The following is a 16,472-nucleotide window of genomic DNA, read 5'->3' on the forward strand; positions in this document are numbered from 1 at the left end:
ACAATCCTTTCTGACTTTTTGCAACCTCATGGACTGGAGCAGGCCAGGCTTCCCTGTCCATCAGCAACTCCCCAAGCTTGCTCAAACTCATGTCCATCAAGTCGGTGATGCCATCCAACCACCTCACCCTCTGTTGTCCTCTTCTCCTCCAGCCTTCAGTCTCTTCCTAAAATCTGGGAAAGATTTTATATATAGTGGTGTGTATATGTCACTTCCAGGCTTCCAATTTATCCTTGCCCCCATGTTAAACCCTGGTAACCATGTTTGTTTTTTATATCTGTAACTCTATCCCTGAACTGGTCTCTCATAACACTTAACAAAATTTAGAATTATATATATTTATATATAGTGGTTATTTTTTTCTATTTTCCTTGCCTTCTCCATCAGCATGTAAGCTCCATGTAGGCAAAAATCAAATCTGTTTGAGCTATTCCTACAGACCTAATGTCACCCCCACAGAGTAAGCTCTGAGAGACTGAACAAATAAATCTCATTTTTCTTTCCATGTCATCACTGTAGAGATGGAAGCATCGTTGTTGGGTATGAAGTTGTTGGTTCCAGCAACACACATGAGCTCCTATCAGGCATTAAGCAGATGATTGAGAAGGCTAAGACATATCTGCGCCAGCTGTATGCACTAGAAGAAGACTCTTTCAGAGTGTACGGAGAAGGTAATGCTGGATTCTGTAGAATTAGGTTGCTTGTATATGGGCTCAGACACTCAGACATGTGGGACTCTTTGTGACCCTGTGGACTGTAGCCCGCCAGGTCCCTCTGTCTATGGGATTTTCCAGGCAAGAATAATGGAATGGGCTGCCATTTCCTCCTCCAGGGGATCTTCCCAGACCAAGGATTGAATCTGCATCTCCTGCATCAGCAGGTGGATTCTTTATCACTGAGCCACCTGGAAAGCTCCAGGGAAGTAGGTTAGGGGAGCCTAATTAGGAGATTGTGTATTGGAGATGTTCCCCAAACAGAATTGTTCTAAGACTGACTTTATCAAGCAGCTGTTCCCTCCTCCCCAACTCCCACCAGGGTGAAACTCCATTTCAGCTGACTATTTCAGACTCTTGCTCATGGGTGATCTGACCTCTTATTCTTAATGTAAACGTCATGCAAGACTGATTCACTGCAGGCTCTGTTGGAAATGACTCAGCAATAGTTTACTGGTGTTCATGTTGAAAGAGCCCTGGGGCTGATGACATTCCTAACTTATAATCCAAGGGACCCAGGAAAGAATGCATTTTTTTCAGGTCTTTCACATACAGAAACACACACAGAAATATGCAGGCACATACACTCCACTTCATTTCTTCAAATGTTTGAAAATTTCTTTGCATTCAATTTCCATCTCTCTTACCAAGATTTTTGCCACTTTCAACATCTATTCAACAAATATTTACTAAGTGTACAAAGTGCTTAGACACTTAAGACAGAGCAGTGAGGAAAAGAAACAAAAACCATAGTCCTTGTGGTCCTTCCTTCTCCCAGTCACAATCATGGTAAGAACGTATGAAGGGCCTGGTGCAAGGGGAACTAAGTGTCTGGTCATGATGTGAGAAGCTTTTAAAGGGGAACAGAGTAGGACATGTCACCCCCAAATGGCAACTACCTATCTTCTAACCCTATCATGCCTACTCTGTCCCATAGTATCTTGAAGCTTATCTGGTATTCTAGCAGTCCCTTAAAGAGGGTAGATATTTTCTGGGAGGGATCACACCCTGGCTTGTTCTCAGCGAATACTTACTATTTGATAGCTCACTTAAAGTCATATTGTTGGCCTAGATTACATACCTGGAGGGAAAGGGGGCCAGACTTGGGGAGGGCAGAACATCAGGAAGGAGGAAAAAGGACTGATGGGGGTAAAGCTGGACATCAAAGATAAACTTCTCCTACTCCTGAATTTTGCCTAGGTTTGGCTCTGAAAATATGACTTCTAAAGCATTGCTATTAATATATAGTTTATATAGAGAGTGTAAAAACATTCTAAAGCACTGCTATTAATACATAGTTCATACAGAGTGTCAAGACATTCTTCTACTATTTCTATTCTTTTCTCTACTTCTATTTTTCTCCAGCCCAGTGTAACAGCATTGCCTTTGGATTTGGGTCTGAGAATGACGAGTACACTCTTCCCTGTAGCCGCGGCTACATCGGAAGCATCACGGTCAGGTGCCAATCCTCCGGGTGGCACATCCTCAGGGAGATGTGTGTGCTCTCTGAGCTGGAAGAACTGAAGAAGGTAAAACAAAAAAAGGCATTTCCACTTTGCATACTTGCCCTGGTTTTGAGTTTCACAGTGGGTGTCTCCAGTGAACCCTCCTGTAGGTAGGTAATATGTATCAGTTTGTCTCATTGGTCAGATGTCGATGACGTCAGACCCTGGGAAACCCAGGGAGTCTAGCCATGAGTAGTGAGCCTAAGTGGCCGCTGAGAATGCCAGAAATGTCAATTGGATGGTTTTGGGGGGAGGGTGCTGCAGAGGCGTGAATCAATGTTGTAGAGGGCTACCGTAGATGGCAGAACAGCAACTAAATCCAGAAAGCCTGGGAACTGAAGATCTAAGTGAAGGCATTAAGCCCAAAGCCATAACCTTAGTACAAGTGAAGCTGTAGTGTGTTAGAAATGGGGGTAGGGAGTGGGCCAGCCAGAGGTGAGCCATATCGAATGAGAGAACTGCAGTGGCTCTCTAGGGCCATGCACCTTGCCAGTTTCCTTCAATAGATTGGAAAAGGAGAGACTAGGGGGCTAATGGTCCCTCAGGTAGCAATAGTGTTGAACTAGAAACGTGGTCACTCGATTAGGGCTATGACCTTCATATGATGCTCTCTTAGGAAGATTCAAGTACTTAAGACTTGATAAATAGAAAAATGGAAGCAAATGGTGATGAGTTAAAACTCAGGTGTGGAAAGGGGACTCCAAGACCAGTTCACAGATATCATCATGCAAATAGACCTTCATAGTGCACAGGGCTTCAGTCCCAGACAGATACCCTGCTTCAGAAGCAAAGAACCCACCATGGTATTCACCAAGGGACTGTGGAAGCTTTACTGATCCCTTTCTGAACCTCAGCTTCTCATCTGTAAACTTGGGAGGGAGATTGGAGCAGATGACTTCTGGGGCTTATCCTTTTCCTTGCCTTCTTTGCTTCAAGCTCTGGACATAACCATAGCTGGGACTAGGCTACCCCAGGGTATAAGGACAAGCAGATCCCAGGTGCCTGAGGCAGAAAACAGCTCTGCCAACGAGAAGAGTAAAAAGGAAAACAGAGGGATCTGGGTTCCTGGGTTGACAGTCTTTGAGTAAGGAGACTATCCCTTCTAGCTGCCTTCCAAATTAGCTCAGTGTTGTGGAAGCAGATGGAAGCCTCAAGGAAAAAGTAAAACCCCAAATCCAGTGACCAAGTGTAGTCAAATCTCCACGTACATACCTTTAAATCCTCTATAGCAGTGGTCCCTAACCTTTTTGGCACGAGGGACCAGTTTGGAAGGCAATTTGTTCATGGACTGGGAGGTAGAGAAATGGTTTCTGGATGATTTAAGCACATTACATTTGTTGTGCACTTTATTTCTTTTATTATTACATCAGCTTCACCTCAGATAATCAGGCTTTAGATTCTGGAGGGGGACCCCTGCTCTACAGGGATCTCTCAGCATAGTAAAAACGGATATAACATTTAGTGCCAAGGAGACCATGCCTTTCCGCATCCTAGGGGGTACTGTTTGGAAAGCCACTGAATCTCACTGAACTGAACTGTATAATTAGGGTAAGAATTTATGTAAAAATGCTTTTTAATGAAATTCCTCAAATTTTAATTTCCTTAATCAAAATGAAAATAAGCATGGCACCTCTTTTAAAGGGTAGTGTAAGGACGAAATCAAATCAGTGAATCCCCAGTAAAGCATTTAGAACAGTGTATGGGAAACAGAAAGCACTGGATGACTGCTGCTGTCGTGTTATTGTCATCGTTATATGATTATCCTAGGTTATCATGCACCGTACGAGTATTAGTTATATGTGGCCATGACTCTGATTTAAGTCTGATGAAGCACAAGCTTTACATTGTGTCCTAGAATGTGACCATTTCTGTTCCTAGAATTTAAGTGAGCTCGCCAGCAACAATACTGACACTGAGGCAGCTGTGTCGTCCCTGGTGCAGAAGCTTTCGATGGTCATTCAGCAAAGCCCATCAACCACAGCTGGGAACCTGGCTTCCGTGGTGTCAATTTTGGGCGGTATCTCATCTCTGAAAGAAAGCTTCATGGTGTCCAATTTGACAATGGAGGTAAAGTCTGCGTGAGCTCGAACGGCTCACTTTAAATGTTCGATCTGGTAAGAGGAATAGCAGAAGTCCCACTTGATAAGATGCTGTTGAAAAGGGCCAAAGAGCCATGTAACAGTCTTTGTGTCAGCTTCGCTGCTTCCTCTGCAATGTGTAAGATACCCCTGGGGTCAATTATGTGTGTACAAAGTAAGAGGGAGCTGCCTCCAGGCAGGCCGCCTGGGTGGCACCTGGCTAAAGGAAAGGTGTAACTCTCTGCCCTGCCCAACTCTGAATGACACAGGTGCCAACTTTCTGATACTTAATATTGAGTCTGCAGGTTTTCCTTCCTGTGGCTGTAAACGCTGACTCTAGTATATTAAATTTAGTGCATTTTAAGAACTCCATTTCTTGAGTGGGGAATTCATGATTTAGTTTGGATATTTTAAAATTAACTTTAAAAATTCCTCAAATAAGACATGCTCACTATAAGATATGCAAATAAACAAAAAGAAAAATAAGTGATATGTAATCTTGTCACTCTAGAATGGCCACTGCTTACATTTTAGGTGTTATCTCAGTGCCTAGAAGATTGACAAGGGATGCAGAGCAGGTACTCAATAACTATTTGTTAAATAAATATCCTTCCAAAAATTTTGGATGTGTGCATTTTATATGTTAAAGCATATAATATTTTACAAAATGGGTTTTATACTATGTATACTGTCACATAATCACACAATGGTCCTTAACTATATAAGGTGAACATTATATGTCAGAAGTGACATTAAATGTGAATAAGTTAAACTCCCTGAAACAAAGATGCTCAGATTTGTTTTTTTCAAAAAGCCTGACTATGTATTAATGAGACCAAATAAAACAAAATGACACACAAAAAAAGTTTAAAATGAAATAAAGGGAAAAATAGAGCTGCCAACACAAACCAAAAGAAGGCAGAGGTTGCTGAAAGCAGTAAAAGAAACCCACGTTGGGATTTGAGCCAGGAGTCACAGAGGGTTCAGGGTGAGTCTCAGCTAGAGTGACAGATGCCCAGAGCAGATGCCTGGGGACCAGAGCCGTTAAGAGTGAGTGAGGCTGCCGGGAGAGAAAACATTGCCTTTCAGGGATGTTTGGAAAAGGAACGTCTTAAATTAAGACTGACCCTTAAAACCCACAACTCAATTCAGTGCTTCCTTGTTGCATGTCCAGGGTTTAAGAATTTTTGCTTTTTAGTTTCCTCTGTTAATGTCATAAATATACATGAATTAAAGCTTGAACATTTGTGATATGAATTTAGAACTTCTGATGTTAGCAAAATAAACATAATATGGTAAAGTAGCTACAAGGAACATCTCACTCTTGGACCCTCAGCCTGAGGAGTTGTGCAGTCCTGTTTGCTATCTCAGAAGGAAGAAAATGCACATTTTGCAGCTCCCATTGCAGCATTCTCCTCTTTCATGCCTAAATCCTGTTTGGTGTATGAATTCCTGCCAGGTGTTCACCCCGGAACTGACATGATTCTGTGGATCTTTTTTCCTTAGTCCAAAGCTTTCCCTGTGTGGAACACCATGCTCTATTTCACTGCTAAGTTTTACTGTGTGATCCTTGACTGAGCCAATTCTCTGGGCAATTTTCTTGAGCTTAAGATTAGTGACTATCCATCCATAGTCCTCTGACCAGTTTACTCAAAATCCAAATTGACTTTCATCCTTGTATTTCAGAATGTCATCAATATAGCTGATCACATCCTTAATTCAGCTTCACTAACCAACTGGACAGTGTTACTGCAGAAAGAAAAGGATGCCAGTTCCCAGTTACTAGCATCACTGGAAAACATCAGTGCTCTGGTACCTTCGACAGCTTTGCCTCTGAATTTTTCTCGAGACTTCATTAACTGGAGAGGGATTCCAGTGTCTGCAAATCTCAGCAAACAAGGTTACAATTATGAGACTGAATTTTCCCCCCAAAATACCTCCAGTCCCATCACAGGCCATGTGTCTATTGGCCCAGGACAATTCAAGAAGCACCTTCCATATACTATCATCAGCATGACCTCTTTGACCCTGGGGAACATTCTACCCATTGCCAAAAATACAAATGCTCAGGTTAATGGGCCCTTGATATCTGTTATTATCCCAAACTCTTCCATCAATGAAATTTCCCTGACTTTTTCTAAGATGAAATTGAATCTGAGCCAACCACATTGTGTGTTTTGGGATTTCAGTCATTTGCAGTGGAGAGATACCGGCTGCCACCTAGAGAACGAAACTGCAAACTCGGTGACATGCCACTGTACTCACCTGACCTCCTTCTCCGTGCTGATGTCCCCCACTGTCCCCCCTGCCATCGTCCCCATTGTGAAATGGATCACCTTTGTGGGGCTGGGGGTCTCCATCGGAAGTCTCATCTTATGCCTGACCATCGAAGGTCTGTTTTGGAAGCGGGTCAACAAAAACCAAACCTCACACAGCCGTCACATCTGCATAGTGAACATAGCTCTGTGCCTCCTGATTGCAGACGTCTGGTTTATTGTCGCTGCCGTGGTGGACACCACGGCAAACTCTTCTGGCATCTGCACAGCTGCCGTATTCTTTGCACACTTTTTCTACCTCTCCTTGTTCTTCTGGATGCTTCTGCTCGGGTTCCTGCTGGCATACCGGGTGATCTTCGTGTTCCATCACATGGCCACACTTTTGATGGTGGCTGTTGGGTTCTGCTTGGGCTACGGGTGCCCTCTCATTATATCCATCGTCACCATTGCCGTCACGCAGCCCAGCAATGCCTACAAAAGGATGGATGCGTGTTGGCTTAACTGGTCCAGTGGGAGCAAGCCTCTCTTGGCCTTTGCAGTTCCTGCCCTGACTATTGTGGCTGTAAATTTGGCGGTGGTGCTATTAGTTCTCACGAAACTCTGGAGGCCAGCTGTTGGAGAAAGGCTGGCCCAGGACAACAAGGTCACTGTCATGCGCATAGGGAGGAGCCTCCTCGTCCTGACCCCTCTTCTGGGGCTCACCTGGGGTTTCGGCATAGCAACAATGGTGGACAGCCAGAATCTCTCTTGGCACATTATTTTTGCATTTCTCAATGCATTCCAGGTAAGAACAATGAGAATAACCTATTGTATAATCAGGTAACTGGAGTGTAGAGAATTGAGGATGGGAAGACCACTCTGGAGATGATCTCATCTCCCTGCCTCCAGCAGGACTATTCCAAACAAAACCGCCTGCAACAGTGAACAGAAGAAAAAGATCCATTTTCCCCCCAATAGTTATTCTCATACTGAGGCAGAATATCAGGCTTCTTCAGTAATCCATTCCAGGGTTTTAAGTGTTCGAATTCACGTAGCTAACACTCACCTCCCTTGCTGTTGGCTCAGTCATCTTCATCTTGTGCTGATCTCTATGAAGGCACTCAGGGAAAGGGAAATAAATCAAGAATACTTTTTGAGTCTGAATGGTGCCAAGGAAGTCCCTCGTGTGCCACAGAGCAGAGCCTGGCCAACTGCAGGCAGCACTGTTTTTGTAAATAAAGTTTTATTAGACCACAGCCATGCCAGTTCATTTACACAGGGTCTGGGACTGTTTCCCTTACACGGACAGAGCTGAGCAGTTGTAAGAATCTGGATGACCTGCAAAACCAGAAATATTTACTCTCTGACTCTTTACAGAAAAGGTTTGCACACCTCTGCTGCCAAGCACGGGTTTTACACGCCATGATCAGGGAGTGTTCAGTGAGTAGGCGGACAAAATATTCCTTAGATTTGGAGAATCTGGAAAAGGGCCCTCAATCCTGGTTCAAGGAACATTGGCTGGGTCTCCTACCCTGGACAATGTCTCAGGGTAGTGGTGGTTAAAGGTTTGTGCTCTGGAGTTAAATAGCTCTGGACTCAAATATATCATGTTATCCAACTGTGTGACTGCTAACAAGTTATTTAATTTTTCTATCCTCAATTCTTTTATCTGGTGAACAGGGATAATATTATTATCTGTGTGCTCTGGTGGTGGTGCTCAGTCGTGTCTGACTCTTGAGACCCCGTGGGCTGTAGCCCGCCAGCCTCCTCTGTCCGTGGGATTTGCCAGGCGAGAATACTGGAGTGGGTTGCCATTTCCTACTCCAGGGGATCTTCGCCACCCAGGGATGGAACCCAGGTCTCCTACGTCTCCTGAATTGGCAGATGGATTGTTTGCCACTATGCCACCTAGGAAACCCAATTATTACCTGTATCTTAGAGTAAATATGAGGGTTCAATGAGATCTTTCAGCACTTAGCACTGTGCCTGGCACAGAGTAAGTGCTCAGTAAATGCCTCCAGACAGCAGATGGTTCTCCACCTACTTCAGCAAACCAGGGTACGTTTAGGCGGTGGCCCAAGGACTGTCATGGAGAGCACACACCTCATGGGGACAGGTGTAGGGAGCTTTCATCCAGGGCCCTTGGTGACATGCTGTCTGAACAGGCACCAACTGAGGGTTTTCCAACCAGGAGGAGGGTTTCAGGGTCCAAGAAAGATGCCGCCGAGGATTCCCCAGGGGCTGGACCTGATGGAAAGCGTGCTGATATAGTCAATTTCCTCCACTTGGCCTTGGACTGCACAGCCGGCTGACATCATAAGATGCTCAGTTGGCGTTTGTTTAATGTCTAAAGAGAGCCTAAGACACAGAAGCAAATGGAAGTTCTTTATTTGGGGTTTAGGATGACACAAAGGGGAACATGAAGCTCCACATGTGTTTCAAACTTTATTTACTCAATAATTTAATTAGTAACAACAAAAATGTTTGAATACTTTGTGTTAACCCAGGCACTGTGGAGGTTTCATAGTATCCTTCTCTTCAGGGAACCCTCAGGGGACAGACAAGGAAATAATTTCAATGTTGGAGGAAATAGTAGAATAGTAATAATATAAAAACTTTCTTTCTGGAAATGGAAGAGATAATATATGTGCTTTATTCCTTCATTTAAAGGGTCTTTTCATCTTATGTTTTGGAATTCTCTTGGATAGTAAGGTATGTATATTCATTTCTCTCTTCCTCCTTTAATCCAGGAATCTAATTCCTCCCCTTCAGTTCTAAGATCCTTATTCATATGTAAGAGGTTAGACCATGGGTACTTTCATAAAAAAGTTCTATAATTTTACAAAAGGCAGGTTCAGTCAGGATACAAAGAAACTAAACACTCTTTGCTGATAATGGAGCTATAGTGAATCAACCACAACATATAATGTGACCATTGTAGAAAAGAGGGGGAAACTTGATTTTACTTTCAAATTTTGACTTGGCATAATTAGCCAGCAAAAAAACTTCCCTTATTTTGGAAAAGCCTATTTATTTCTATGTTTCTAGAATTTTATATAGTAAATATTTTATAGCCTTTAACATGAAATAAAATTCTTAATGAAGGATGACTAATGCAAGTAAAAGATAATAGAAAAAAACTTATACTACTTTCATTATTTTTCCAAGCTTTTAGCAATTCTGCCAAGAGAAGTAAAGATAGTAAGCTAATAAATGTAGCCTTTGTTTTAATAAGAAGATAAGGATATTTTATAAATATTATAATTGTTGTTGTACATGCCCCCAAACGCCTGTTTACAAAGAAGTAATTTGCTTTCTTCTGGATTGGAAGAATTGTAAGGAAATAATTAAATAAAAATAAATAATTCTGTGGTTTTCACCATTTAGTCAGTGAGGAGACTCTTCTCTTCAAAGATAAACTTCAAGTTAGCAATTATTGCCAATTACTAATGTCTAGAATCTGAATTATTAGAGCTTTGGGTACTGTCATTCTTTGTTTCATTCTAGATTTGTTTATGAGAAAAGACATAAAAGAAAAATCCTTTCATCAGATCCCTATGCTTACAGTCTATTAAATACAGCTGGGAAATACTATTACTAAATAACAGTTTTACTAGTTTTGTTCTTGATATGTCTATGTATGATTGCATATGGGTAGCTCCTCAATATTTCTTTTTTGCCCTGTAGCTGCGACAGCTGATGCTCAACAAGTTGTCTCCTTTAAGCTGCTGGGACCAGGCATCAAAGGTAATTATCTCCTGCTACCCTGGAGGCAGTTTGTGAAGTTTTGTACTTTTTACACAGTCCCACAACAGGCCCAGTGTTGTGTAAACCCATTTAGTTTCTGTTGCCATTATATTCCTGGTATCTGGCACGATGTCCAGCATACACTCAATATTCACCAGAAAGTTTTTCAGTCAGTGAGTGAGTGAATGAGTGAGTGAATGAATGAATGCAAATGTGTGGAAAACTTCAAAGATGCTCAGGCTTGGGGGTCTGCAGTGTTCTTATGAGCAAATTCATTTGAAGCATATCACTTGCTGTAGTCTGACTTGTCTGCTTACATCTAGAATCAATAGGGTCTTTCTCTCTGCCTAGCTTTCTGGATCTCCTATAGACCCCTTTCCCTACTCTAGAAAAGCAGAGTGGAAAGTCTTCACTAACTTCTAATAAAAAAATTCTCTCTGAATTTTCTCTTACGCTGGTATAACTAACTTTGTCCCTTGCAATTTTAGCTCTTTAGTCCACAAACTGCCAAGTTTGTATGGAGACAGGATTTCTGTTTTCATTCTTTGCCACAAATGTGCAATCCGTGTAAGGAACCATATAGTTAGAAACAAAAGTACTTGCCTCCCTATTTAGTATTTTTGACATTACCTCATACTTTTGTCTTTCAGTAAGACATGGAGGGTCTATCAGAAAGGATTCTAAAGCAGAAATTTCTGTGTTTGATAAAAATCAATTGACCTAAGTGCATGAATAAAATACATAGATATTTAGAGTTCTTTTTAATATGGGATAATATAAACTTTTGAAATAAAGAAACAATGAGGCAATTCACTTCTGGCATAAAGTGATTTTCCTGGGTCTGCATTTCACTGGAGAGTGCTGTGAATTAGGACCCATGACTCAGGAATTGAGAGACCTGCCCTGTATTTCTGACTCTGTAACCAACTGATTGTGTGATCATAGGAAAGTCACTTAGTACCTTTTGGTCTCATGTTCTCAAACTGTAAAAATTCAGTGTTGGACTAGTTACTCAAAGCAGAAGTTCTAATGCTCTGTGATTTTAATTGTATGTCTTGAAGAACTAAAATGCCTTGAGCCAGAAAATGTGAAATTAATGAATCATTCTCTGCTATTAAGAAAAGAAGGTTCATTATTAGAGAAGTGCAAATCAAAACTACAGTGCGGTACCATCTCACAGCAGACAGAATGGCCATCATAAAAAAATCTACAAACAATAAATGCTGGAGAAGGTGTAGAGAAAAGGGAATTCTCTTGCACTGTTGGTGGGAATGCAAATTAATACAGTCACTATGGAGAACAGTATGGAGATTCCTTAAAAAACTAAGAATAAAACTACCATGGCTTCCACGGTAGCTCAAACTAAAAAATTTGCCTGCCAATGCAGGACACCCAGGTTCCATCCTTGGGTCAGAAAGATACCCTGAAGAAGGGAATGGCAACCCACTCCAGTATTCTTGCCTAGAGAATGCCATGGACAGAGGAACCTGGCATGCTATACTCCATGGGGTCACAAAGAGTCAGATATGACTGAGTGACTAACACTTTCACTTTTCAAAACTACCATATGACTGAACAATCCCACTAGTGAGCTGAGAAAACCATAATTGAAAAAGACAAATGTACCCCAAAGTTCATCGCAGCACTATTTACAATACCTAGGACACGGAAGCAATCTAGATGTCAATCAACAGATGAATGGATAAAGAACATGTGGTACAATGGATTATTCGGTCAGTTCAGTCACTCAGTTGCGTCTGACTCTTTGAGACCCTGTGGACTGCAGCACGCCAGGCCTCTATGTCCATCACCAACTTCTGGAATTTACTCAAACTCATATCCATTGCGTCAGTGATGGCATCCAACCATCTCATCCTCTGTTGTCCCCTTCTCCTCCTGCCTTCAATCTTTCCCAGCATCAGGGTCTTTTCCAATGAGTCAGTTCTTTGAATCAGGTGGCCAAAATATTGGAGTTTCAGCTTCAACATCTGTCCTTCCAATGAATATTCAGGACTTATTTCCTTTAGGATGGACTGGTTGGATCTCCTTGCAGTCCAAGAGACTCTCAAGAGTCTTCTCCAACACCACAGTTCAAAAGCATCAATTCTTCTGTGCTCAGCTTTCTTTATAGTCCAACTCTCACATCCATACATGACCACTGGAAAAACCATAGCCTTGACTAGACAGACCTTCATTGGCAAAGTAATATCTCTGCTTTTTAATATGCTGTCTAGGTTGGTCATAACTTTTCTTCCAAGAAGTAAGTGTCTTTTAATTTCATGGCTGCAGTTATCATCACAATGTCACAATGGAATATTATTCAGCCAGAAAAGAACACATTTGAGTCAGTTCTAATGAGGTGGATGAACCTAGAGCCTATTATACAGAGTGAAGTAAGTCAGAAAGAGAAAAACAAATATCAAATATTAACACATATATATGGAATCTAGAAAGATGGTACTGATGAGCCTATTTGCAGGCAACGATGGAGACATAGATGTAGAGAATAGACTCGTGGACACAGTGGGGGAAGGAAAGGGTGGGATGAATTGAGACAGTAGCGTTGAAACATACACATTGCCATATGTAAAACAGAAAGCCAGTGGAAATTTGCTATATGATCCAGGGAGCCCAAACCCAGTGCTCTGTGACAGACTAGAGGGGTGGGATGGAGTGGGAGGCAGGCTCAAGAGGGAGGAGACGTGTGTATGTTAGGTATACCTGTGGCTGATTTCAGGTTGATGTGTGGCAGAAACCAGCACAGTATTTTATAATATATCCTCCAATTAAAAGTAAATTTAAAAAAAAGGAAGGAGTTACAGCCTGTGTGACTGCATTAAAGATAAACCTTTAGTAAAGTAAGACAGGACACCCCCCCATCCTACAAAACAGGGAGTCAGAATTTTCCTCATTGGATAATCAAAGAAAGAAAAACGCTCAAAAATAGAATAAAACAAACCCAAAAGTAAAGATGCCCAACAGTTTTTTTTTTTCTCCCTGTTTCTAATATAAAATGTTCACTGTTCAGAAGGCAGCCGTGGTCAGTGAGGGCTTCACATCTTCTCCATTTGTACTCCTCCAATTTCACTTTCTGGAGAAGGCAACGGCAACCCACTCCAGTACCCCTTGCCTGGAAAATCCCATGGATGGAGGAGCCCGGTGGGCTGCCGTCTATGGGGTTGCAGACTCGAACACGGCTGAAGTGACTTAGCAGCAGCAGCAGTTTCACTTTCAAATTAGGTGACAAAAATGAGATTTTTGTCTTCTGAGTAGGTGACCAAAATGAGATTTTCATCTTCAAAGCACATTTGGCAGAAGGAAAGATATTTGTAATCTTCTGAGGGAATGTGAAGGAAAAAGGAAGCATGTGAAAGAATACTTTGAATGCCTAAGTGACTTGGTTTTCTTTGGTGCAGCAGAAGTTATCAGATTCATCTGTCAAACTCAGATTCGAAAAGACTTTCAACCCATTCCAACCGAAAGGTGAGTAAAAACAGACCGAGGTTTCCAAAGGGTAGGAAGAAAGAATATGAATCTGTCATGGGTAATTCACTTTAGATTCTGATCAAAATTCTTTGAATTTCAGATAAAGTTCAAGTGTCTTAACTTGAAAAAGCATTTCCCACCCTAGATGCTGAATGTGGTCATCCAAAAGCTTTGGGTCCTGTTATCACTGCCACCAACCAGTCTGAGGGCTTTTGTGGGCAGCAGTGGGGGGATAATATGTTATTTGTGTACTTAAAGTCTTCGGGTTAAAATAAAGGAATGCGTAGCTATACATGACAAAAGTTACACCAAAATCAGCCTGAGGGCTTTTAATAAATGTCTTTACCATTTTGGACATTGATTCCTCATCAGTAAAATGAAAAACTAAGAGACCACTAAGGTTCCTTCCAGCAGTAACCTTCAGTGGTCTCAAACCTTTATCTCATTCCCCAGGATCTGAAAATGTGGGGTTTCTCTTCTCAAATGAGAGAAATCTGAGAGATGTAAGCTTCGATGGCATTAATAAAATGCTGTCTACCCTAAGTTCTTCATGAGACTGTCCAGAATTGTAAAGAATTGCATAGGCTTACTCTAATTTTGATTTTATGCTTGTTCCAACATAACAGCAGTAATTCTTATTCTCTTTTTCCTCTTTTAGGCCATTATGTATTTTCCTATACTAGAGAATCCTCACATGACATCATGCTAACTCAGTTTTCATCAGTTGAACAAAGCAAGGAATCCTAAAATCAAGGATAATTTTTTTTTTTTTTTTTTAGTAAATCGACATTCAGAGCTCAGTGTCAGCAAAGAAATGATATTCAATGGAATTTTCTGATTTAAAAATCTGGAAATAAAATAAGGAGCTTTCAGCAGCTTCATGACCACCATCTTTTATCTTCAATTAAATGGAGAGATTTACTTGTGTATGGTTTGATTTAAAGGAATCGCTTCATAAATGTAGAAGATTAGTTTTGTGTCAGAAATTTTGTCAGTTGTACTAACTTCTCACTGTCACAAACTGTGGTTTCCTTTTTCATAAATTAGCATTATGCATGTGACATTTCCAATTATCTGAATTGGAATAAGGAAATGTCATGAAATCACTTTAAATACATTGATGGACCATGTTTCTTATAAAAAAATCACTGGTGAAATATTCTAGAGAAAAGGCATTTTCTTCCCCAATTTCCAGTCAAATTTTATGCTTGTTCTTGTATTTTTAGGTTCAGTCACTGAAGTCTGAAGGTTAATTAGAAACAAAATGGAAAGTGTCCATTTCAGACAGCTTTGTAGCCATGACTTAGAAACTATAACAATGTGATTTTTATATATATATATGTATATATATATATAATGCTATATATATATATACACACACACACGTATATATATATATATATATATATATATATATATAAAATGCAGTATTTGTCAGTTTACAAAGAACTTTTATCTGGTCCCCATCCAGTGACGTGAAGTGTCTGGGCAGACAGAATGAAGGGATGAGGAAACTTGGGCTTGGACAGGTCAAGTGACTTCCCAAGCATTGTGATGACACTAAAGGAGTATTGGGCACTTTTAGGACTTTGGTTCCTAGTCCATTTCTACAGCCCCATAACAGCCTTGAAAATTACCTGCAATCCTAATCAAACCTTGTGAGGTTAAGTTCTTCATTTCTTCCTCCCAGAATTCTATGTCAGAGGCAAAGTGAGGGAGAGTTTGATTGTCGGTTTTCAGGAAAACCTTAAAGCACCCTGGTTTTCTTTCATAATACACTGTAGGCGCTTACTGGAAGTTACTTACATGTATAGTTGGTGCTACTTTTGGATGAGATAACAAAGCAGCAGGTGAAGACACTCTAGGAAGTGACATTTCCCTTCCATACTGCCATCACTTTGGGCTCACCTGAATTCCAGCCCTGAACATAGAGCCCAGAAGAACTAAGCCCTTTGATTCATCCTTGCTTCCAGAGTTTCCTAAAAAATCTGCAGCAGGATTTCTTAAAGCAAGTGTCTATTCCTTTCAATAGCAGTAGTAATGATAATGATGCTGACGGCAATGGTAAGAAATCAGAAAAGAAGAAGCAACATGTGTATGTGCTCACCATGTGTCAGGTTCTACTCTGCATTTATTTTTTATTTATTTATTTTTAATAGCTTTTAAATTTTGTGTTGGGATGGAGCCAATTAAAAAATAATACTGTGACAGTTTCAGGCGAACAGCAAAGGGACTCAGCCATAAAATACATGTATCTATTTTGTGTTTAATCTCATGTAATCTTCACAATAAGCTTGAGAGGGAGGAATATTATTATCCCTGTTTTATAGCTGCTGAAACTAAGGCACAGAGAGAGGTGAGATCATGTGAGCAGGGCAACATGGATGGCAAATGGCTGTGCCAGGATAGAAGTTATAGAAGTTGAATTACAGTAAGAGGGGAGTTATGTAAATCAGTCTAGCCAGACTGACCTTGTTTATTGAATTGTAATTAGAATCCTAGACTGCTTGGTCTGCAAGGGCGTCAGGTCTCTTCTAGCCACTATCTTACACATAGCCCTGATGTCCTAAGACCCAGCAGCTTGTGATTATGAAAACAAATCATGTCCATATTTACGGCTATCTGTAGGAATGTATTAGTCAGCTCAGACTGCTGTAATAGAACATCCCAGACTTGTGGTTTAGACAA

At 41.1% G+C, this 16,472-nt stretch overlaps 1 protein-coding gene across 3 annotated transcripts in view; it reads left to right on the plus strand.

Moving 5' to 3' along the window:
• ADGRF1 (adhesion G protein-coupled receptor F1) overlaps positions 1-14,659 on the plus strand; it is a 28,506-nt gene extending 13,847 nt beyond the window's left edge. For 2 of the 3 annotated variants that reach the window (XM_020912291.2, XM_070456334.1), the window contains 8 exons: positions 520-671; positions 2,079-2,242; positions 4,097-4,285; positions 5,983-7,356; positions 9,222-9,263; positions 10,239-10,298; positions 13,715-13,781; positions 14,443-14,659. In XM_020912291.2, the coding sequence (XP_020767950.2) occupies positions 520-671; positions 2,079-2,242; positions 4,097-4,285; positions 5,983-7,356; positions 9,222-9,263; positions 10,239-10,298; positions 13,715-13,781; positions 14,443-14,531 (2,137 nt within the window). In that variant the 3' untranslated portion in view covers positions 14,532-14,659. The remainder of the gene's footprint in view (positions 1-519; positions 672-2,078; positions 2,243-4,096; positions 4,286-5,982; positions 7,357-9,221; positions 9,264-10,238; positions 10,299-13,714; positions 13,782-14,442) is intronic. The other variant, XM_020912292.2, reaches the window with a different exon arrangement.
• Positions 14,660-16,472: the final 1,813 nt, after the last annotated feature.

This window comes from Odocoileus virginianus, chromosome 27 (assembly GCF_023699985.2).
Source record: "Odocoileus virginianus isolate 20LAN1187 ecotype Illinois chromosome 27, Ovbor_1.2, whole genome shotgun sequence".
NCBI classification, from domain to species: domain Eukaryota; kingdom Metazoa; phylum Chordata; class Mammalia; order Artiodactyla; family Cervidae; genus Odocoileus; species Odocoileus virginianus.